Source organism: Struthio camelus, chromosome 2 (genome assembly GCF_040807025.1).
Source record: "Struthio camelus isolate bStrCam1 chromosome 2, bStrCam1.hap1, whole genome shotgun sequence".
NCBI lineage: Eukaryota > Metazoa > Chordata > Aves > Struthioniformes > Struthionidae > Struthio > Struthio camelus.
Window position 1 is genome coordinate 17,950,305 of NC_090943.1, and position 24,079 is coordinate 17,974,383.

The 24,079-nt window shown below is 46.9% G+C and overlaps 1 protein-coding gene across 2 annotated transcripts in view; it reads right to left on the reverse strand.

Moving 5' to 3' along the window:
• Nucleotides 1-24,079, reverse strand: part of JCAD (junctional cadherin 5 associated) — a 68,278-nt gene that overhangs the window by 14,334 nt on the left and 29,865 nt on the right. The window contains exons 1-2 of one of the 2 annotated variants that reach the window (XM_009679632.2): nt 16,174-16,269; nt 2,685-3,043 (exon numbers count right to left, since the gene is read on the reverse strand). In XM_009679632.2, the coding sequence (XP_009677927.1) occupies nt 2,685-2,983 (299 nt within the window). In that variant the 5' untranslated portion in view covers nt 2,984-3,043; nt 16,174-16,269. Of the gene's footprint in view, nt 1-2,684; nt 3,044-16,173; nt 16,270-24,079 lie in introns of those variants that run through there. The other variant, XM_009679631.2, reaches the window with a different exon arrangement.

The window sequence follows — 24,079 nt, forward strand, 5'->3', positions numbered from 1 at the left end:
CACAGATAATTGCCACCGCTGAGTAGTTTGAGTCATTCTATAAATTCCCATGGACCTGGTCAAGGTCTATGAAGCTAGTCAGGTCCCTGACTACCTCTTTCGGCTTCCTCTTGCCACAGTGCCAACATCTGCTAGGTTGGCAAGGCAGCATCACTACCTCCTGTGTGTGCTGGCACGCTGTGCCACACAACCTAGTTAGTGGATGGACTGGAGGCAAGTGACAGAAGTTGGTGCTGAAGTTCAGCCTAATTACAGAGTATTATTAATTAGAGCAGTTGCTAAACACAGGAAACCCAAGCAAAACTTTCTGCAAATTGTTACCAGCTGGAAGCTTTTAAGAGGCCAATCCAAAAAAAGGAGCTGGTAACATGAAGTCTGTTAAGTCCAAAAAACACTGTATTTGCTAGATGCCACCTCTTTAGGCCTAAATGTTCTCCGAGGCTCTGCAACATGCAGTTCTGTCCCAGTGGAAGACCAGGAACCTGTTTCCCAGTATGATTCAGAAACCAGACAGAGTGAGATCAAAATCCCCAGTGGAGCTCATTACAGGCCAGCCCATAACAGGCCTAAACTCCCCAAAGTGGGCCCTCACAAAAAAATGTACTCTTTCATTTTAACACAATTCACCTTTGCATGACTACCTCCTGCCTCAGATCCTGCCCAGGGCAGGGGAGGCCTGGACTACCCTCAGAGGGAATCGAGGCAGAGCCTGAGATTATCACCCCGGAGCTTGGCAACTTAAACACAGGTGTGGCAGCACTGGACCTGCAGACATCCTGACTTGATGTCACCCAAAGGGATCCCGTGGTAAGAGCAGGACAGCTCCAGGATTGCTCTCCGACTGCACCAGAGGTACGCTGCACATCCACGGACGATGTAAAAAGAGGACTGATACAAAGGCTTTCCTTTTTTCGTAACTCCTAGTACCCTCTAAGAGTTCCCAAGAGGGTCACTGTGAATTAGGGCTGTAATAATAATAGTTAAAAAAAGTTTATATTTTTTTAAAGGGTGACAAAAATATCTCTAGTGCAAGGTTTTGTTCCCTATTTTATGAGGAAAAGCAGCTTTTTAAAACCGAGATATAATATTTAACTATGCTGTAGGCTGACAGATTCCACTGCTTGCATTTTGAGAGGTTAGCAAGAGACATTTAAACTGTCACAGAGGATTATTTTGTAATACGTTTCCCAGCCTACACTTAACAGTTATAGATACCTTTGCCACATCTCAGGCGTGGGGCAGCTGAACAAGCCCACACAGCACTCACACACTGCAGATTTAATGGCAGAGGCGGCAGTCTTCCCACCACCGACACGCACTCAAAGCACGCTCGGCCTCCCAGCATGTGGGAGCAGCAGCGCTACAGTTGCTTCCAGCCTTGCATAGCCAAACTTCTTTCACTCTGATTTTTCTCCACGCTGTAAAATCTGCTCCAAGGCCAAGCGCCACCTTCTTCCTTCACACCCTGCATGCCCTGTTTTCCCGCTTCAAAGCTTTTACCCCGTTTTGTTACTTTTTCAGAATCTTTCCTCCTTTCATTGTTTTCTGGTCTACCTCACTGACAGAACACCATAAAGTGTTCTTCCTCACTATCTTTAAAATGTGCATCCCTCCCTTCCTCCTCCAACACTAACCCATCTGCACTAGGCAAAGCCCCACCTGGAGCAGAGAGAACCATTACACACTGCAGTTGGGACTTGCTGCCCTTATGCTGCTTTACAGCGAGTGCATTTGTTCTTCCCGTTATTCTAGCTGGCAATGAGCAGTCATTTCTGCTCCAGGCCAGCAGGTTTGCAAGGGGAAGAGATACGAAGGGAAAGAGCAGACGAGACCAGCAGTCGGGGGACACATGCCTTTGCCATGTGTTAGTGAAGGTCTTCATATGAGGACAAGATCCCAAGGCTCTGGTATTTTGTCCTGCTTTCAGTTTCAAGCCCTTTCTGCAGGCGGAAGGGGCTTTTCCTTATAAACTATCGTCATATTTGGGCTTGCTTCCAGTACGGCCTTAGCCCCTTTCCTTTGCTCATATTTAGCACTCCAATAGCTGCAGAACAATGACCGAGGCCAAGGTGTATAGCTCTTCCTGCCCAGCCTCAACTGCATGTCCTCTGCATTAAGCAAGCCACAGTTGTACAAGCGCTTTTACGAAGTGACGACAAGAGCTTCCGTTGGGTTTGAGCCGTTTTAAAAAGAAATCTGCAGGCACCTTCTCATGTTTACTCCAAGAGAACTGCCTTAAAAAAAACCCCTCCATATATGTAGGAACACCCAGAGAGCTGCACACAGCTGAATTTACAGCAAAAGTCAGGGCGCGTACGTGACAGAAGATGCTGGGGTCATTTTTTTTAACTACTCATTTTTGAAAGGAAGAGCTTTTGCCCCACTTTTACTGCACTTGCACCGAGCTTTTCCAAACCTGCCAGAAGGCCCTTCTGATATAGACTATATTGAAAATTTCCCACACCTGGCAATATTCTCCCAATATTCTCAAAGGCCTCGCTCTACTGAAAGGTGAATGGATGTACCACTGCTTTGTGTGGACTTGGAGTGCATGGAGATGGTCACGCGTATGGGAGCAGAAAGAGACCACAGAGAGATAGTATCAGGGGTTAGGGTCATGCTTAGTTATCTGCCAGAACCCAAAGGAAGAGAAAGCAAAGCCATGGCATGATGCTGAAACTTACCCCCCTTCTGAAGTATGAAAAGTGGACAAACCCTGAAGGTCATGGTGGTAACCAGGACCTGCTTGCCTCCCTTGGCTCCCATGGCTGCTTTCGGTGCTGCTCGAGTTGCTTTTTGCCAGAGGTCTCCTGCTGTAAGCACTGGCTCTTGATTCTGCCTCAAACCCATTCAGCGTTCTCTGACCAGATCTATTCTCTGTGACTTCATGCCGATATCCATCATATCTGTTCTCATATGAAACAGGAGGATTTTTCGACAATTTGTATCCGTGAGAAATCAGGAGGTCCTCGACACTGAACATATTGTGCTGGTGTCGGTCACAGCTGTGCCATCAGAAAGCTCTTTCCAGCAAGACCCATCACTGGAAAAAGAAACAGAAAGCTGCTTTAAACACGGAAAGACATCTTTGCTCAGCTGGTAGGCTGCTGAAGCTAAGAGTTTTATCCCCTGGCCTCAGTCCTCCACCCTTACAATAAAACATATTAAGTAAAGTGCATGCAGATGCTGATGAATCATGTGCTGACCTTCCCTAGACAATACACCTACATTTATTCAGGCAAGGAGCAGATGCCGTGCTGCTGCTGAGTCAGTCCATTTAACTGAAGAATTCAGTGATGATTGCAGCTTTCAGTTTTCACCAACTGATCTCAAAAATTATTTGCACCAGAAGTAAGCACACAGTTTGAGGCAGGCATTTATTTAAAAAACAATTTTTCTCCAGTCATGGGGAGATGTGCTTCGTACTGGGTTTTAGCTAGCTGTGGGAGGAGTGGCTAGATTACAGGGCAATGGAGCCTCTCCCTACAGTTCTGCATATTCCAACTAAGAAAAAAAAAGAGCACATGAACAAGGAGAAAAATTTGCATGAGAACAAAAATGAATTATGCTACCACATAAGAAGCCCAGGTATTGTCATGCAATGCCCCAGTTAAACACTCTCCTTTACAGGTTTTTTTTTTTTTGGTATAGGTTGGCATGCTGGAAATCAGTAATACTCAGCTAGAATAATACAAACCTGAAGATTTCAAGTATGCTCGACTTCTACAGCATGCTTGCACTCATTAGAACGACTGAAAACAACCTGAGATGCCTGTGTTTGTTGTGTCTCAATGATTTCCAAGACACAGGACAGTCAAGATTTTTTCATTCCAGTGACAGCCCTCAATTCTTTACTGACTACAGCAAAGATACAGCAAACTGAATTAGTTGGCTGGAAACAACCTCTATTGTCTATACTACTCGTCTAGCTTGTTATGGCAATTATGGAATACCTATTCTTCTATAGTTTTAAAATGACTGGAATGTAATGGTCTATTCTGTAGATTACGCACAGTAGCGAACGGATCCTAGTATATTCCTCCCTGGTTGAAACAGTGTTATAAGGGAAAAAAAAAGAAAAGTCTGAACAAGAAGTGAAACACACTGAAGAAACAAATTCCTTATGTAAAACACTCAAGATGATTTTACCTGCATAAAGACTTCATTTAATGTGCCTAGCAAGTATTGTGTAGTAGCACTAAGTCCATCTGAGGGTCTAGAGCCCAGCATTGGCAGCTACTCAAAAAGAGATCATCTCTGCAAAGATCATGATCAGCAAGTGCATTTTACACACAGGGCTCTAATGCTCTTTTGGGGGAAGAAGAAAGGGAGAACTCTGTTCACTGCTATTTACAGTAATTTAAATTAGATGGAACAACTTCCAAGGTGGCTGCTGCACATGTATCAGTATTAAAGCTCTCTGGCTACGTTTACCCAGAAGCTGGCAGGTGGGCGTAGAATTTAAACCAGCTGTACAGGTGGAGCACACTGTGCGTTATGGCAGCTTTGTGCCTCTCCAGTGTCCCGTCCAGCGTCGGCTCAGCCCGTCTCCTAGATGCCGCACGTGCCAGCTCCTGGGCGCTCTCCGGCCACGTCTCGTGCCGTGCTGCACGAGATGGCAGATCTCGTCTTGAGGACAGCCCTCAAGATGTGGCATAGAAAAACACGTAGTTTTTCCTGCAGGGCCATACTTTAACTAGTAACCAAGATTGTTGCAAATAGCGGCTTTTCAGCCTGAGACCCTGCTTTGCGTTTAAACCAGTTCGTCTTTAATGAATCTCTTCCCTTTTTTTTACAAGTAATACGACACAGCCTCTAAGCAGAGAAATAACGCTCTGTGCAGAAGGTATTTAGCAGTATGGCCTTGCTAGAACAGGACTCCAAATTCCCAGTAAGTGCCCAGAATAACAGAGTCAGCAAGAAGTACACCTAAGCAAAAGTCAAGGAAAAATCGAGCCGTTCTCTCTCAAGGGAAAGGAAGGTTCGGTGGGTTGTTTTTGAAGGCTGACCTAAAAGGCTGATTTTCCACATGCACCCCACCCCCAAGACCGTGTGCAGCACCAGGTATGAGCAAAGCAAAGGGAACAGCTGGCTGCTAGAGCTGCTCAGCCTCTGAAAGGAGAAAGATCCAATGTGACTGCCATGAACAGCAGAAAGCCTATCGGAGCGCTCACAGGTGCACGGAAGAAATGCGCTTTTCCTGCGATTATTGTCAAGCTGGCTTGGTGCGTTTGTTAACCCCCTCTCTGCCACCCGCTGCAGCACAGGGTGGCCGGAGAGGGAAAGGCAACCCCTCAGCCCCACCACCCGCAGAGAGCGCCCCGGCAAGCCATGGCAGCGGCTGTGGGTGACCCGCTGGCCAGGCTGCTGTCAACGCACGAGCCATCAAGCAAAAGTCACAAGGAGCCACTGTCCTGCGGCACCGGCCCGGGGCTGGGGCAGGAGAGCAGAGGCCCCTGCCTGAAACAAGCCCATGGGAGACCACCACGGCAGCACCCGACATCCGCAAAGAGCCTGGCCAGCTGTCAAATCTGGATGTAGTGCCGGGATGCTCTTCCCGCCCGCCCTTAAACAAATGAGTTTAAAAAATAAAATCAAAGGACTGGCAGGAGTAACTAAACTGTTGCTGCTGTGCTGTCTTCTAAGTAATTTATGAGACTGGGCCAAAGAGTAAAGTCTGTGCAAAGCTTCTAATTTGAGGTAAGATCAACAATGCTGCAAAACAGTTTGTTTTCCCAGCGCTCGTTTGTTTTGTTTGCCAATGACATCAGTGTTTGCTGATAGGGTTTGCTTCCTGAGGATGCCTGCTATCTTGCCCGTGTTTCCGACTTGTCCCAGGCAGCCGGTACAACTCCACATTACACTGGAAACAGGGGCCAAACGTTTTTCTGGAAACTTCTCAGCAGCACTCTCAGTTGCAAAGAAACAAGCATAGGCTGAACTACGGAAATCTGCATTAGCACACATATACACAAACACAATGGGGACCTGCAGCCGCGGGCAGCTGCATACAATGGGACCAGGGGACAGACACGTAATCAGAACATCTTGTTTCAGGGATAATCTGTCCAAGACCAGGGATCTCATTCCTAGCGCTAAGAAAAGTCCCAAGCAGTCTTGAAGGATCTTTAAGTAATTTGGCACAAGAATTTCCTCTGAGCTGCTTCTGGAGCCCATTCTCAGTGGGAGAAACGCACTAATTTCTGTTCATGTTCTGCCTATACCTGTGGCAGGGCTTCCTAAAGTCCTCTTTTTTTTCCTGGGTACCACTATCATCACTACCGGCAGTGACAACAACACATGCAGCAGTGGCAGAAGCAAGTCCTATCTCCAGGCTTTGAAACGGCTTGCGTACCACTTGGGAATCTTCACCGGACGGCATTTAGAGAAGGCTGCCAGGCCTGCTCCTTTGGTTACTCCCAATTCCTGAGATCATCCTTGCAGAGCACCCACGTAGTTTGGTGGGAGACCAAAAGTGACAAAGAATTTGGCACTGAGCTGGCTGCTCTCTGTTATATCTCTCTCCCTCCCTCTGCTGCTTGAAATAAACTGGAACATGGCAACCCTTCAACTGTTTGAATACCACCCCTGAAAGTGCTTGCTTTCTTCCTGTCCATCTCTGTATAATTATTTATAGTATTTTGCAAGCAATTCTATATAACTTTATAGAAAAGAAAACATTATAAGAACATTATTCACGTTGCAGAACGAACCATACAAACATGAATTGCCAAAACTAAGGTACCCTGCATGGATGCGTAAGTTACCACAGTCTGTAATTACATGACTACAGAAGTCCTGCAGGACTCCAGCCTCATTTAATGCATAGGGTACATGACGCTGGTCTCCATAGCCTTCATCTACAGCAGCTATCCAAACACTGCCCTGAAGACAGAATTACCTAGCAGGCACCTGAACCACCAAGTGTATTATTTAGTTGGGTCACACACTAAATTTCCCTCAGCTCCGTAGAGCGTGGGGTGATATTATACCCATTTCATACCAGAAGTATGTCACATAGAAGTATTTATGTGGAGAGACTAAAGCAAAAAACACCACTTTCCATTCTAGGTGCCTAATTGGAGGTGTCTCAAAAAAAAAAAAAAAAACTGATTTTTTTTAAGCACTTAAATATTGAACTAAGTATGTTCAAAACAATGCTCCCACAGACTTACTGTTGCAAGTGCCCAGCGCTTCTGCAAGTCAAACCAAGCATTGCGAGTCAGGTGTCAACACAATGAGGACAAGGGAGTATAAAAAAAGTTGGCTGCAGTAATTTGTCTGTCTCCCTCTCTTCTGTCCCTCTGCCTGATCAGTCTAGTACCAGTGCTGTTCTCGTCCAGCCAGGCCCATCTTACCTCCTCCCAGCACGTCAGCTTCTCACCTCTACGTACCTCCGTGCTTTTGTTTCCCAATGCCCAGGCTTCTTGGCCAGCCAGGCCCACGCTCCCCTGCCTTACCCTCCAGCATCCCTCCCCCAGGTCACACTCCTGCTCCCATGAGTCCCAGCTGCTATTCCTACCCAGACTCCCATCCTTTCAGCCAGCCTGTCTTTCCAGCTCTCGGCATCCTCGCCCTCCTCCTCCCAGTCACATGTTCTCCCTGCCCAGTCCCTGACTCATGTCACTCATCCCAGTTTTATTCCTTTCCCTCCTGATGATCAACTTCTGGCCCTTCTACATCTCAGGCAGAAAAACCTCCTCCCTGAGCCTGCCTCTGTGCCGGACCTCTGCTCCCAGGTCCAAAGCCCCACCTCATCCTTATGTGGAGAAACCAGGAGCCATCATTACTGGAGAAAATCCAGCTTGACCTCCGCAGCCCTGGGCAGGAGCACCCCTCTGGGAACCACGCACCCTCAGCCCAGTCACACATGCTCTGGGAGGGTATGGAGCGCTGTCCCTACGTGGGGTGGGTTGCATGTGGGCTGGTCAGCACCAGAAGCTGGGATGTTAATGGATGCGAGGAGAAAATCTTCAGAAAATGGAGCAGCTAGAACCAGAGAAGTGTCTGCTGGGAACATGCATGGACTTTTCCAAGTCCTACAACCATAGGTCCTGTTCTTCAGCACGATGACACTACAGCTCTCAAACACTTGTAAGATTTGTTTTTTTTTTCTCTTTTTCCCTTTTAATGTGGGCAAAACAACATTCCTTCTCCCCTTCCTCCACCCCCTAGTTTTTCTTGGAAATGGTTGAATTGGTTTAGCAGATGATATTAAAACAAATTTAGCCTGAGAGAGAGAGAGACAACCTGAAAGTCTTAGATCAAGTGATAAAAACCTGACAAACTACAGCAATGGAAAACAGGTTCTCGTAGTAAAAGTTTTAAAACTAGATGTTATTACTAGCTCTGTCTAAATATAACCCTCTGCTACATCACAGGAAAATATGTTAGTCTTTGGCTATTGTAATCTCTTCTGTTTTCTCACTCTGTTTTTGCATGTGTACATACCAGATGGCTTATCAAAATCAAACACATTAAATAAGACTTTTACCTTGATCATTTCATCTTTTTTGACGACAATAAAGTCAGATCAGACTGTTCTGCTGCTCTGTGTTTGTACAACACCTGGCATGCTGTGCCTCTACCCTTGATTTAGAGCTACAGGGCAGTACAGAAATCATCCCCACAGTGTATTAAGCTGCTTAAGAGATGACATTCAAATGCTAAAGATAAAATTCAACTGCTTGAAGAGTCTTCAACAATAGTGTTCACTATCATCAAATATTAGATATTTAATACAAATGGTGTATGAGGATGATAGACCAGAACAAGGAACAAAGAGGTTTCAGAAGATTAACAAAGCTGGATGTATTCAACTCAGCAAGGCTTAATTAACGTACAACAGAAATAAGGAACTAGCCAGAGCAGCCTCCGAGCCATTAGCAAACACCTCCTAGACATTCACAAAGGATGGGCGAATGGCAAACATATTATCTGACTTCAAACAAAAGGGGGAAGGAGACAGAGCTGAGGTATTATAGACCAAACAGCCTGACTTTGATATCTACTCAGACAAATTATTCAGCCCACTCGTAAATACTTATAACAGGTGTAGATTTATCATGAGCAGGCAGGGGAAGGGACGGAGCGGGGTGACACAGGAGGAACAGCAGCACCCTTCCCAGTCTCCACTCCGCTCCCCGCACGGCAGCTGCATCCACTCCCAGAGGATAAAAGTATTGAGAAAAGAGAAAACACAGACTTGTCAAGAACAAATTAAGTCTAATCAATTTAATTTTCTTCTTTGATGGAATAAGTAGCATAGGGACTAGGGGAAAAACAACAGTAGAAGTCATGCATTTGGAACTAGGAAAGCACTTGCTAGATGCATAGGATAGTTCTATATACAAACCAGGTGAATACAATTTAGGTATAATTTACTCAAGGTGGGTATCCAAAAGTTTCAAATCTGTACTCAAGGAATAGTCAGTAAATTCAATGTCAATCTGAAAAGACTAATCAGGAGACTGCCTGGGGTCTTGCTCTATTCAATATTTCCATTAATGACTAAAGACTACAATTACAAATCTGCAGGGAGTGCTGCGAGCATTTTCAGGGATTATAATTAGAATAAAATTTTAATAAATTGGAGATCCAGTCTGAAATCAATGACTGAAATGCAACACAGACAGGGGCAAAGCACCATGCTTAAGAAGGATGCAATGCAAAATGCAATATGGAGCAGTATGGCAAAAGAGTCTCAGGGACTAGAGCCACAAATAGAAAAGGCACCAACAGTCCTGCAGGGCTTGAGACAGAGAGGCAAGCACATTCAGAGCTGTACTACCAGGAGCACGGCACGTAAGGCACGAGAGGGGGCCGCTCTCTCCTCGCAGCACTCCAGCACTGAATCAGTTTGGGGCCCCTACACCAAGGGAGATGCTACTCTCCCTCCCCCCCCCCCCGCTGCTCACAAGGATGATAAAAGGTTTAGGAAGCATGACCCCTTGAGAAAAGGGTGCATAAAGTGTGCTTGTTTAGCTGCAAGAAAAGGGAGGAGGAATGAGAGTGAGAGAATGAGACATGATAACAACTTTCAAATTCACCAGGCTGCTAAAAGGGAGAGAGAATCTTGTCCTGCTCCCTGCAGATGTGGGGGAAAAAAGTGATTGGCTTAATATGCAGCAAGAGAGATTTAGGTTAGATATTACGAGGCACCGCATAACCACGACAATAGTTAACCACTGTGTACCCTGGGAGGCTGTGAATCTCCATCATTCGTGGTTTGCAACAAGAGGCTAAATGAGTATCTACAGGAACAGTACAGATAAAACAGATCCTGCCTCAGAACCAAGGGATTTTGGGTGGAAACTAAATACTTTGACATTCCTCCACTCCCAAAACTAAAAAAAAAAATGAAAAAAAGTATCATTTTGTCAGAATTTCCCTCACCTGTAGTTTCTGGACTTCCAAGTACTGAGTGTTTCTCACCTTGACTCATCCGTTGCAGTTTTTTGGCCTCCATCCTCTCCCATGGACCTAGATCCCTGGCTTTGAATTGTAATATGACCAATGCTGTGTACCTCCGCGACAAACCTCATACATACCACTGAGGACAACCAGGACACTGCTTTCTGTGAGGAAAACTCCTCTGGGGATCCCACAGTGTAGCAAAGTACAGACGTCAGTAGCGTAACTCCCTAAGGTAATACACCATCCACAAGACATCATTTAACAATTTTCTCATTGAAAATAGCACATTTCCAAGAAAATCCAAACCCCTTCTGTACACAATTCCCAGTCTTATAAACAGACATCTGAATTACAGAATGTCTTTTGCTCCCCTACCATTCCTAAAAGTAAAATGAACACTGTCATAAAATGCCATCAATGACCTCCCCTGCACCTCCCTCTCCCGACATACTCTGCACTCCAGGGGAGCGTGAGGAGGATATAAAGAGCAGACAGGCCTGGTAAGGTAGGAGACAGTGCTCAGGTAGGAACAGAAACTTTCCTTCTCCTCCAGGGATGGGAGGGATAGACTCTGCCTGAGGTCACAAGAAACACATTACACACTGAAGGATCCCTCCTAGAGAACAGCCAGCCAGTAGACGAGGTGAGTGGAGATATCACAGTGGGGTCCCCACCAGAGGACTCAAGTCTAATCACGGACACACACCAGCCAAAGCTCCAAGAAAGCTTCCAGCACAGCCAAGACCATACTGAAGGCTTCAAAGACACTAGAGCTAAATGAATAATCATCTCTGCTGACTACAAGTAAAGAAGATGTGCCAAAGTCATTGCTGGAAAATAATTCAACTTTAAGTTGGCTCCACAAGTGTTCCCAGGCCTGCACGTCTCTCTCATTCATCTCAGAGATGAAAAAAATCTGTGATTTTTGTGTTCAACTTTCATTACCTGTGGGCAGGAGAGTTCACATTTTCTCTAATACAGAGATTCACAGACAGTGAAAATTACAGCTCACATCCTCTTTGCATTCTTTGAGCAAAAGTCCTCACTGAAATCACTGAGGAACTGTGCCAGAAAATAAATTAATGATACAATGTGTCTCCAATAAAATTAAGAAGTGGGAAGGAGAAGAGAAGCGAGTGTTGAAGACGGAGTTTATTTAACTGTAAGAAGATAGTTACTGCTGTCTTTAGTCTTACTGGGGCAGCACGATCAGCAGATGCATCAGCAGACCCACTGTGGCTTGTGAGATAGCAAAGAGTCTCCTCCCCAGGAGACTCAGACCTTGATGAGTGACTGCCTCTCTCCAGGGGTGTAACAGCCCTGGTTTGTTAGGTTTTGGGTCATATTTCAAAGTTTGCCTTCTCAGGCTTGCCAAGAAAAAACTTTGGAGAGCTGCTTTTTCTTTTTTTTTTTTTTGAACTAACATGGTCATTTGCGTAGAGGGTATCAATTTGTTATTTAAGGTTCGCACAGTGACAAAATACATGTCTGACGGTGCACGGTAGCAGTCTATGTCTGAAAAAAGCCTGATTTTTAAACTTGCCCTAGACCAATCTGGCACCGACTAAGCACCCATTTACTGTGGCTCATAAGCATCCACACAGAAGCAAAGGCATACAAGGAGAGAGGAAATATTCAAGCATGGCCAGATACTGCTGCTCATTTTAGCTGGTTTTCAAAATGTCAACAGCTTGCGTCCGCCGATGACAGAGCAGCACATTACTACTCTGAAAACGGTCCAGACTTTTTTCCAGAGAAGGAGCAATTGTTAAAGAGCACTCACTGCTACTCTGTACTAAAGATATAACGAGTTCTTAGACCAATTGGCAGCATATGGTGTATTTCCTCAAATGACAGCTTTTGTTTGTCACAGCAGAAGAACAAAATAGTACATTTATTAAACAAAGTATAATTAGCCAACTCTCTCCCTCCCAAAAAGGAGCTATAGAAGAATCTACTTTTTAGAATGCAAATGAACATTTTCATGCTGTTGATGACACTTTTTTGTACAGTGCAGTCCATCAGGGCTGTGGTGGAACAAAGTAAATGGAATCACATTTTTTGTTCATTCTTAAAATCAAGACTTTAAAGGCCAATCGTCCCACTGAAAATACCTGCAGGCAAAGTGTTGATAATCTACTCCTGTGCTGGGACTACACGGATTACTATTATTACTTTAAACAGAAAAGGTCTCCATTTGTACAAATCAAAGAAGAGATCACAGTAATTACTGTATTCAATCTTTTGAAGTAAAAATTTTTAATAAGGGATCCATCACTTAGTTGAACTTCTTAGAGGTGACAGTGACATGGCTTATAGAGCTTGGGCTCTGTGATCAAAAGGATTACACACATTAGCATCCTACTAATCACGGCAGGATCGGCCAGCCGATCCGGCCGGGATTCAAGGAGGAAAAATCTGGAAACAAACACTTTCTCTTCCTCACAAATGTGGCTGGGAATGCAGGCTGTCCAAGGTTGGTATGGCCTTCTCCTCTTTCAAAGAGATAAGGACTGTGTCTGCTGCAGTAAATAAATTCTCAGCAGAGTCTTATGCATCTGTTTGTTTACTTGTTTTCAGACATTACTACCCTCTCCTGTGCTGTTATCCCCTTTATATTACCCTTGTACGTATAATCTAATGCCCTCTCTTCTGGATTGCCCCTCTGCTTCTTCCTGTATTACAAATGTCTTTGATCTTTCTTTCTTGTGTCTCTATGTCCTGCCTTGTACTCTCAGCAGGATTTCCCCCTGACCCCTTGCCGTACAAGAAAATAAATGCCAAAGTAGCATTTGAAGCACTAGTTTAAAAAAAAAAAAAGACAGACACTCAAGATGCCTATACAGCAAGTCCTGCCGACGCATGGCATGTGGTGGGCAAAGAGGTGCTACTTTGTGCAAAGTATAGACTGGAGAGAAGTGGCACAGCTCTTGAGTGCAGACAAGCCCTCCTGAACCAACAAGGCAAGCAACACACAATGATTGTGATGGAGGAAGAGGAACCATGCTAAAATTTCAGAAATCATTATTATTATTTTGTTACCCTCTTGGTTAGTTTTAGGGTGTCCTTGGCACTTTCAAAAATGCACTCGGCCTTTAACTCTATTTTTTCCTTTGCTAAGGTTAGTCCAAATTTCAAAAAACCTTCCCTTGTCCCACATTTCACGATGATCCAAGTTATGGCCGATAAGATCTATTAATAGCCTAACTATAATAGGCTCAGACAACAAAGATGCTACTGCCAACTTCTGTTCTCTGCAGGCACTGGCAATAGCAAAAGAATTGTGGGTTATCTGTACTCGAGATGTGAAAAGATGCCGTCAGTTCACATAGAGACCTTAATGGTCACATCAAGACTGCCGAAGGGCTGACCAGCCCCTCCCTTTGTAGCTGGAAGCAGTGAGTAAGCTTCCCCAGCAAGCCACCAGTCCACTGGCTCTTGAAACAAAGCACAATAACAAGGTTGTAGAAAGTGAGATAACCCTTTCCACTCAAGACGTGGAAAACAACATCTGTTAAAAAACAAATAAACTAGTGTAATGGCTTCAGCAAAAGACCCAGAGGATTTTAGAGATGCAGCTCTCGGTTTGGGTCAACACATTGTGAAAAGCAAATTACAAGAGAACAATTGGTTCATACCAAGCTCTCCCACCCCTGAACTCCCTCAAGGTTAATTAGGGTGGACTCTGGCCAAATTAATGAGAACAGAAGATTTGGGCAGGACTTTGCTATGTACTCATAGCTAGTTCCAAGGTGACTGAGGAGTTCAGAAATAAGTCTGTCTTGGCAAAAATCAAGTTCACATGTGCCATGTCATTTCTCTGGCAATCAGGAGAAATACCTAAAAGTAATCTTCCCCTAACCGGACAGCTAAAGCAAAAGAATTTTCTGCATCCTTCCCACTGAACAATATGCCCTTGTTTATTTTCTGTGTGCTTTTTAGGTCGTAAGAGGCCAGTGAAATTATGCATCTAAAGAACAATATACTACTGTAATACGGCACTCGACACACGCAGCCAGACAGACTCCGACAGATCAGTATTTTCCACGTGCTGGCGAATGCACATCGCGGCAACAAGCAACTCTGAACCTCACCACAGACCGTGAGGATGCCAGCGCGAGACTCAGCCTTCCCAGCGACGGACCAGGCTGGCATGTGTGCGCCGAGCCGGGCGGCGCGCAGCTTCGGAGGGCATCCCGCCCCGGAGGTGCCGCCCTAGCCGCCTCTCCGCCCCGGGGACGGCCAGCTGCGCTTGCTCCCACTCGCTCCTGCTGCCCGCTGCGTCCCAGCCGAGCTGGAATAACTGCAAGAACCAAAGTTTTTCCTCAAAGCGGTACCGCGGGGGACGGTGGAAGTGCAGGAACGTAACAGGGCACGCAGATCTCGTCTCTGCGATTAAAAACCGTAAGAGCTGGCACAGACTCAGGCTCCTGCGGTGGCCGAAGCCTGCATCTCCTAACTGCGCAAACCTTTTCTGTCATTAGCCTGAGATTCTTCAGTTTGCAAGCGGAAGGCTGCTATTTTCTGTGTGTCTGTTACGCACAAACAGCAACACCCATTCTGGACAGAATCAGAACTTTTACAGCCTTCAGTTTGTGCTAGGAAGTGTAGATAAATACTTTTCGGCAAGACACAATTCTCATTGTCACTCGCCAAGATTTAATGTGCTCACTGTGTGGATCAGATTTACTACTCCGAACAGTTACATCATATTTTCACTTAAAAACATGAGCTAAAGTAACTTAACATGTAGGGCCCGGGCCACAAAAAAGCCATTATTCTCAACTCTTGACAAAAGAAAAACTCAATAGATGCAAGAGTCCTTTGGCACAGACCCAGCGGCAGAATAAGGCCATAATTTGTAGTTCTGGGGCAATTATGAAGTGACATAACAGCCCAGTTCTCCTTCTGACACAACAGCTTTTCTCATCTCCTTTGTAACATAATTGGATTTTTTTTTTAAAAAAAGGAAATAAACTAAAAGGTCTACTTGACTGCTGTGCAAATACCATAACACAAACAGATACCACGACTGGTGGCAGATGATGCTTCAGACCCCGGCCCCACATCCTGCTACCCAACCCCCGTCAAAGGGAGCCGCCTCAGGGTGCAGGAGCTGTGCCCCCCGCCTGCGGGCTGAGGGCCCACGAGCAAATAAATCATCGCAGGGCCCAGGTGCTACCGGGGGCAGCTCCAGAAAGTGGCTCTCAGGCTTCCCCGGGACTTCACTAAGCAAAACTGGGGAACCGCGGCGCCTTCGCAGGGCCCTGGCGGCCCGCAAAGAGCCCCTCTCCCCTGCAGGGACGCGGGGAACGCGGTGGGGAGGAGGAGGAGGAGGAGGAGGAAGAACAGTGAGTGGAACCAGCAGGTGCAAAGCGACCCGAGCGGGGACGGGAACCTGCCAAAACTGTCCCCGGCGGCGAGCCGCAAGCCCTCCTCTTGCAACAAGACACTTTTGTGTCACTGAAGGAAAGAGAAAAAAGGGAAAGATTCAAGAGCACAGCAGGCAAGAATACAACAAGCCAGATACATACACATATATATATAAAGAAATGAGTGCGTCTGTGTGTATAAATATATACAGACACACACACACACATATATATATATACACACATATATATAAAGAGAGATTAGGCTTCTTTAGCAGCACTCTGCCATGTGCTCAGACACAAACAAGAAAAGCCAGGGTGTAGCGATTTCGCTACATTTCTTCACTCACCCTCCCGCCTCCTCCCCTACCTGCCCGCGACTCACCTCTCCGGCGGGCCGGGCCGGGCCGGGCCGGGCCGGGCAGCGGCAGCGGGCGGCAGCGGCGGCAGCGGCGCTGCGCGACCCCGGCAGGCGGGCGGCGCCGAGCCTGCGGCGGCCGCGACCCTCGGCGCAGCGCCCGGCCGGGCCCCGCGGCGCGGCGCGGGGCGGCCCCGGCAGGCGGGGCGGGGCCGCCGGGGCGGGGCGGGGCGGGGCGGGGCGGGGCGGGGCGAGCCCGGCCGGAGCCGCCGCGGAGCCGGGCGCGGCGGCGGCCCGGGGCGCGGGCGGCGCTTGCGGCTGACTCGCAGCAGCCGGGCGCAGGGCGGGCGCGGAGCACGCCCGGCTCCGTGCGCCCGCTCTCAGAGACTCTGTTTTTTCCACCGAAGAAACTGTGCGGCTTCCCCGCCCCGTAGACACTTTTTCCTTTCTTTTTTTTTTTTTTTGTTTTAAGTAAAGAGCCCCCGCGGAGCCCGGGGAAGGCGCTGGCCCCGCTGGGGAGGGCGGCGCGCCGGCCGCTGTGCGCGGGCGCCCGGCTGTGCCCGCGCCGTCCCTCGGAAGGGAGCCCGGGGCGCAGCGCGGCCGTGCCGAGGCGCGGAGCCCGCCTCCGAGCCGAGGGACCCCCCGCAGTGCGGTGGGCGCGGGGATCGCGGTGGCCAGCCCTGCTGGGCCGTTCCCGGGGGACGGCGGCACCTCGGACCCCCCTAGGGGTGGGGGGTCCGTTGGCTCTGCAGCACCATGCCTTGGTGCCAGCCCCGTGACCCCCCCCCCAGCTGGGAGAAGCATTTGCTTGCACAGAGCAAGCTGAGGGCACCGGCCCCTACAGAAATCACACGCGCGCCTCCCAGCCGGCGCCAGGATCCGCAGATCCTCGTCTAATCCTTCCCTATAAACATGCCTACTTGTGCGACAGAGAGCGCACGTCCTACGCCAGTGGTAAAGCGTGCGCAGTGCACTTGCAAGCCAAATAAACAGAGTATTAGAAGATCTGGTTAGCTTCAAGCCCTGAGCCCGTCTCAGCCGCGCGGGCCTGCTCCGCAGGCGCTGAGCTGTGAAGCTGGGTCAGACAGACTTCCAACTGCAGCGCCGCATCCTCCCAGAAAAATAACAGAGAACGGCCTGAGCCAGGGCCCTGGCTGCCCCTCCGACAGCAGCAGCCCTGCTGGGAACACCCGTGTGCCTGGCGCAGGTTGTTTTGTCTGAAAAGAGCAAGAGTCACCTCCAGCCCCCTCCCTCCAGGGCTGCAGTCAGCGCACACTGCTCCGTCAATAGGAAAAATAACAGCTTTCTCTGCACAAGGAAGTTCTGCAGAAGGGAAGACTGGAGTCCCTCAAGGAGGGAGAACAAACAGAGGATATACTTTTAAAGCAAATGGTGCCCAGCAGGCTGGGCTAGTGCCCTGGCCATGCCATGAAGGGCTCCTCCCAGCACCAGAAAGGGCTGCGGGCCCCGGGACCTCAGACGCTGGCAGCCGGAGGGGGAATTGCAGCACGTGGGTGATGGCGGGAGAGACAACCTTATTCTTCCAAATCCATCCACTGACAACTTCCTCAAGAAGAGTGCAAGATGATGTAGTTTGTATTTGTTTCCAAGCGGGCCTGTTTGAATTCACATTCCTAGTTTCCTCTTTTATCAGTACTACTATCAAGGCCAGTGCAATTAGGATCTGTTTTCATTGATGACATTCATGAGCTTGTCTGAAGCATTACTGGAGGCCTGCTTCCCCACCTCTCTACTCCCCATCGTTTATTCAGCCTCTGAAAAAAAAGGGAATAATTTGCAAATCTAATTTAGTTTAATGACACCCTTGAAAAAATATGCTTGCAAATCATTTACTTCAGCAATTGCTTGGGCCCATCAACTGTTCTCCCTGTCTTAATTGACTTTTACCCTAGGCTATCCAAGCGCTTTAAAAACACGTTCATAAATTGAGTCCTATTGGATACATGCTGTAGTTAACAGCTGGGAAAACAAGGGCAGTGAAGTTAAGTGACTAGCCCAAGGTCACTGGAGCAGTCCGCAGGACAGCCCAGACCAGAGTACAGGTTTTCCAGTGCCCTGTTTTGTATCTTCATTGACCCAATTTTCTATGGGCACCTTCTCCTTCCGTCTTCTAGCAGTGAGGCTCTGAGCCTGCAATCCCTGGTGCTCGCCTGGCTGTGCACGCCAGGGCCCTGCCACCAGCATCGCGGAGATGCTGCTGCTTTCTGCAGGAGCCCTCACAGACGTGTTAACACCTAATAGCTGCAGCTATCTGAGGACTTCTCCTTAGATTTACTGGTTAGAGAAACCCATGCTCTGCCCATGGCACATCCTTGTACCAGACAAGTAGACTGCAACCCAGTCATTAGAAAGACTGGGTTTTTGTCACGGCACAGCTTCTTTTAAATATGATGATAGCATAGGTTTCCATCAAAGAAACTGGTTAAAGTTGATTATTTAAATATCTTGACTCTGACAGGCAAGTTGGAAGGGTTTTTTTTTTTAATGCCTATCTCTAGTATCTTGTATGAAAATATTTCCAGGATGATTTTCTCCTCTTGATGGCTGCAATTTTATTCAGCTTGGAGCTGTTTGCTGTCCTTGGTCACAGGAAATAGTCCTGTTTACATCCCTTCTTCCTGGGCCAGGAAGCCTTGACTCCCTGTTGGATATTTGCTGTGCGATCTGTAGAGCAGGTCCTCGCTTCAGAGCCAGGAGCTTTGATGGTTCCACTGCGGAAAGCTGCTGTGGCACTGGCTAGGGGGTGGCAAGAGGAGGACCCACAAGCTGGAGCTGCCACTCCAGAGAAGGAAATTTTGATCATTTACTGAGCAATGTCAACGCGAACACCTCAGAACCATATGCCAATTGCATCTCAGCTTTTGGGGATATTTTTGTCACATCTCTTTTGAGAATTCTTCGTAGGCTGGGAAGGGAAGTGCAGCCCTTGGAAGAAAGACATTTCCATAGATTTGTTAGCTATCGTGCAGTTGCTAAAGAATTCCTTAAAGCCACAGAGCCTAGCGTTGAATCTGTGCTCCTGCTTCCGCTTATCCTTCGGGTGTTTTCATAGTGTGAACTCTTTGGGCAGATATTGCTTCTAACTTTGCCTAAGCTCATTGCCCAGATCAGTGGGGTCGTAGTCTCGGGTGGCTACTGCAATATAAACTGTGGCCCTCAGGAGAAGAGCAAATATAAGCAGAGGAGGCATGGAAAGCAATTCTCCTTTTTTATGATCAGAGTAAAGGTGCAAGTATGATCAAGCATTGCTTCCCTGCAAATCCCACTGTGCTGCAGCCAGCATGGGGAGATCTCCCCCTCCTGGCTCTTTCCGGATAAGAGGACCACAGCTTGACATTCTTCCATTTGTAGTTTCCAGCCTAAAAAAGTCTGGAGGAACTAAATGTGTATGTGAGAGAAGTGTAGAAATGGGGTTTGCAGAAGGGAAAAGGGAGAAAAAGCGTCTGGCACAGAGTTCTGCAGCAGGGGACTCCTGAGATGCGTGAAAATTGGTGTGATGGGGCAGAGTGACACGATGGCATAATGGAGGAGAGAGCCATTATACCAGCTTTGCTTTGTACGGCTTGTGGGGGCAAGAAAAAGAGCAAAGAAGCTGTAAATCAAAGCCCTGAAGTGGCTGTGACAAAGGAGAGTATCTGGACAGGAATGCAGAGGGGCTGTGCAAATCAGCTGAGAGGTAAAGTCGTCCTCTTTTTAGAGTCCAGGTTCTGATAACTACCCTGCAGGATGCAACAGAGCAGGTGCCACCTGTCTGAGTGACCACAGTACAGGACCACCAGAGATCGGTTCTTAAGTAAATGAAGAGCAGCGTCTGAAAGTCTGACTTAGTGGCCATTACAGAAAGAAATCATGGAAACAGAAACACGCAAACATAGGAGAAGCAGTCCAGATGGGGGAAATATAGATGAAATAATGCACAGGGAGGAGAGAAGGAAAAACACACACGCATACTGCACATCAGCCAGCTCTTCAGCAGCAGCACTGCTGCTTGCCATTACTGTGCGATGAGTGAATGGGTAGTCTTGCTCTACTCAGTGCAAGTTATTGCTGCTTTATGCCTTTATAGTTCTCTTTGGGCTAAAAACCTCCCCAGCTGGGGAGCTCTCTGCTTATGTTTTACATCCCATCATCAGCCATGGTGCTCAGGGCCAGTGCTTTCCTGCCACTCCCACCTAGTTTGTTGCAAATGTTGCTGGGTTTCTTTTCTGGAGTTGATCTTGTGTCAGGGATTTTTTTTTTTTTTTCCACTGAAATCAACCAGATTTCTTCAAATTTTGGTGTGGTCTGAAGGGAGTAGGTGCCTGAATTATTCCCTGAAATAGTGTGACAGTTTTTGTCTTAGCTCCACTTGCCAGAAATGTATTTAAGAACATATGCTGAAATCACCACATACCTGAAGTTTACCATAACTAACTAGCCACAGATGTGTCTTTAAAAGCATGCCTATTTTTCCCTCTTGTCTATCCTATATGGCACATGTTACAGCCATGATATATTAAACTTACTTAGAACAGATGCTACTCATAAACAAAATAGCTATTATGCTTTTTCAAGAAAACATGTCGCATTGCCCATCCTGTCAGTAATCACCTGTTTATAGAATTGGCACCTCTTTTTAATTTGGGACAGAGGAGCTTGAGATGCGTTATAGCTACATCAAGGGAAAGGCTAAGCATTGCCATGGAGAGGAGATGTTTTTGTTTGTCAGTTCATTGGTGCTCCTTTAGCTGTACTTTGACCTGGTGTTTGGAGATTCAATTTCTTAACTGTTTTACCACTTTCTAAGCATCCCAGAGAAGCACATTGGATGGGTGTGGGTGTGCACTGAGTAGATGGGAAATAGTTCTTGATACCACATGCCCACCATTCTGTGAGGACAATTTAATTCACAGCCGTTACGGTCTGCAAAAAGTGTTGGGCCGCAGGCTGTGGTAATTTGTCAAACTTGGACTCTTGCTCTTTTGGACAGGGATGTGACACAGTGACTGACGCATAGACAGCGATGCTGCAGGAGAGTGGTAGTTCAGGGCATGAGTTGAGTGTGTTTTCCCTTTAAATGCAAGGACTCAGCTATCCTCTGGGTTGGAAGAGAGGAGAGCCTCACAATCCTACAGTATGATACGTGGATGCGTGCTGGCAGGAGAAAAAAATGGACAAAAAGCTAAAAAGAACAGAGTAGTTAACATGAAGTAACTGTGCACACATACTGTATGTATGAAGACATCTGAACACTGAAGACTGCTGAAAAGATCAAGAGATGTGGCCCACAGATTACCCTTTAGAATTTAGCTGTTTTACATTTGGGAAAATTAGGTAATGTTTCCCAAAGTTTCCAAGTGCTAAGTATTGTTAAAGCAATCCTTATAGCTCCTTCATTCGAGGTCTTGGCTCAAAGTACTCAGCAAATATTAATGAGTTTCTCATCAAAACACCCGGGAGAGATGGGAAGTCATAGCAGTAATTATCCCCGTTGCCCAGACGAGGAACAGAACAGCTAAGGCCTAATTTTTCAGAAGAGTCTCCTGATCAAAATATTTGTACAGTTGTTCAGCTGAAAAGCTCTCGAGATTGATTAGGAGTTTCAATTGGCCTCCCAGCAAGCAGTCGAGGATGGAGAGGGTCTTCCCTAAAGGGAGGGAAAGATAAAGGGGAAACAGTTACGCAGTAGCAAGCAATATCGGTCCTGGATCTAAACTACCTTTCCTAGTATAAAATTTGGAAGCTTACAGCCAGGCTAATACAGAAGACTAATCCCTGCATGAGCCGAATGAAGGAAACGTAAACTTGATACATTTAATGTAAGTGCAGTACAAACACTACTGCAGGTCCGTAGATCTCGACAGGGCTATACGTGAAGGCTAAGGATTGTGAAGGCCACGTCAGCATTTCTTCCGTGATCTATGCTTAACCCATTAGGGAGTGAAGCCTTGCAGACACTGGCAAGTCCTACCGTCGCTGAGGACGGGTGTTTCAGATCCGTGCAGCCAGGAGGTGGTCTTTTTCCAAATACAGACAAGATTTTAGCTTGGTTTTCTGGTCAAAAATAGGTGGTTAGCAAGAGATGTGGATCCCATTAAAGTCAGATGAGAGACACGCACTATGTGGAAGAGTACTAACGAAAAACATGCCTCAAACAAGATAAAAGAACAGTGGCCCTGGTCAGCTCTCACATGTTACAGCAAGATATGGGTGAGCTCCACGGAAATGCCCATTTTGTTGTTACTTAGGAGTGCTCAGCAGCTCCAAGCCAGCACCCAGCAGCCCATAGGGTCGCATCCCGTATCCAGCACGGGCCTAGCAAGGCAAGAGGACGCACCCTGTCCTCTCATAGAGATTCTGGCTACACCTCAATGCAGTCAAATTATGATTCCAGATTTATTGTGGCAAGTTGAGATGCTGACCTATTGGAGTTACAGTGAAGGATGAGAGCAAATTCAGCTTGCACATAGGCATTATCTAAAAAGTCTTAGCCTCTGTTATGAAACTAATTACAAAGCCACTTGGAAAAAGGCACCTTCATCTTCAGAACAGCGGCAAATATATTCTTAGCAGCATAAATAATTTAACTCACGGACACATAGCGTGTACTGAACAGGTCTTTATCTGGGAGAATAAGAGTCTGAAATAGCGAGTCATCTGAGGGAGAAGAGGCATGAGAAGCAAGGTAACAGAAGCACGAAAAGTACTGAGGAACAGGAAAGGTAGTTTAGGAACATCTCATCACTTTCTGGAGCATGTACGTACAACCAATTAACTAGAAGACGGCAAACACAGTACTAATAAAGGGATTATTATTTATGTCTACTGCACATAGGTCGTGGAAATCACTGCTGTAAGATATGCCTGAAGCCCTGAAGTTTATAGAGAGCAAACAAACATGTATACCGATGGCAAAAGAACGTAGAGTTACAACAGCGAGTATCAAGAAAGGGAGCCTGGGAGGGGTTCCGCACCTCAGAGCTTTGGCCAGCCCACAGTTTTTGGCAAAATAGAGAGAAACTTTCACGGGAGCAAGTTACCCGCTTGCCCCCACCCCCCAAATGCTGCCATTTGACAGAGTGACATGTGCAGCGTGACAGAGGGACACGCAGCAGGGCAGGGAATGAGACCAGGCATCCCTCGGCCACGGGCAGCTCCCCAGGATCGGCCAGTGGCAAAGGGTCTGTCTGAACCCGCTGAACCAAAACCGGAGTTACCGCGTTCTGCCTTTAGGACCTGAAGTCCCCTGTCCCGCCTGGGCAGCCGTCACTTCGCTCTGTGCAGTGACCAGCACAGCGCTGAGCGCCGCTCCCGCTGGTGCCTCGATAGCGAGCCGTTCAGCGAATACAACCATTTCCCAAAGGGCAAGGAAGAATGGCACTTAAATGATGCCTTTTAACACATAGACCCGGCACATGGTAAAAAAGCTCTTTCGATAAACGCTTTGTGCTATAGTTCCTATTAGTTCCACAAGGACTTAAATAATAGCTATTTAACTTGGACTCACCTTTAGCTACAGTAGTGTTACATTATAGATCATCTGTTTATTTCAAAGGGCAGCACTGTGCTTTCTGAAATACTGTTCCCATATTATAGATCTGCCTGAACTGGTTCTAAGAGATACCTAGAAAGGAAAGCTATCTATATTGCCCATTTGTGGGTTTTTTTTTTTTTTTGGTAAAAGAAATTGGACATATCTGTAATTGGTATATTCAAAAAGTTCAACAAAAGTTTGCAAGAGCCCTTCTTGCCAGTATGTTCCCACACAAAGCCTCACCCAAGTAGCTGAGATTACAGACCTTCTTTGTTAAAGAGAAAAATGTGAGAAAGGCTTGTAATTTTGAGCTAAAAAAGCTATGTTTATCTTCCAAAGAGCAGCCCCTTGAAGATGTGACTGTGATCCAGGGTTAAAGAGCAGTCAGAAAACCCACAG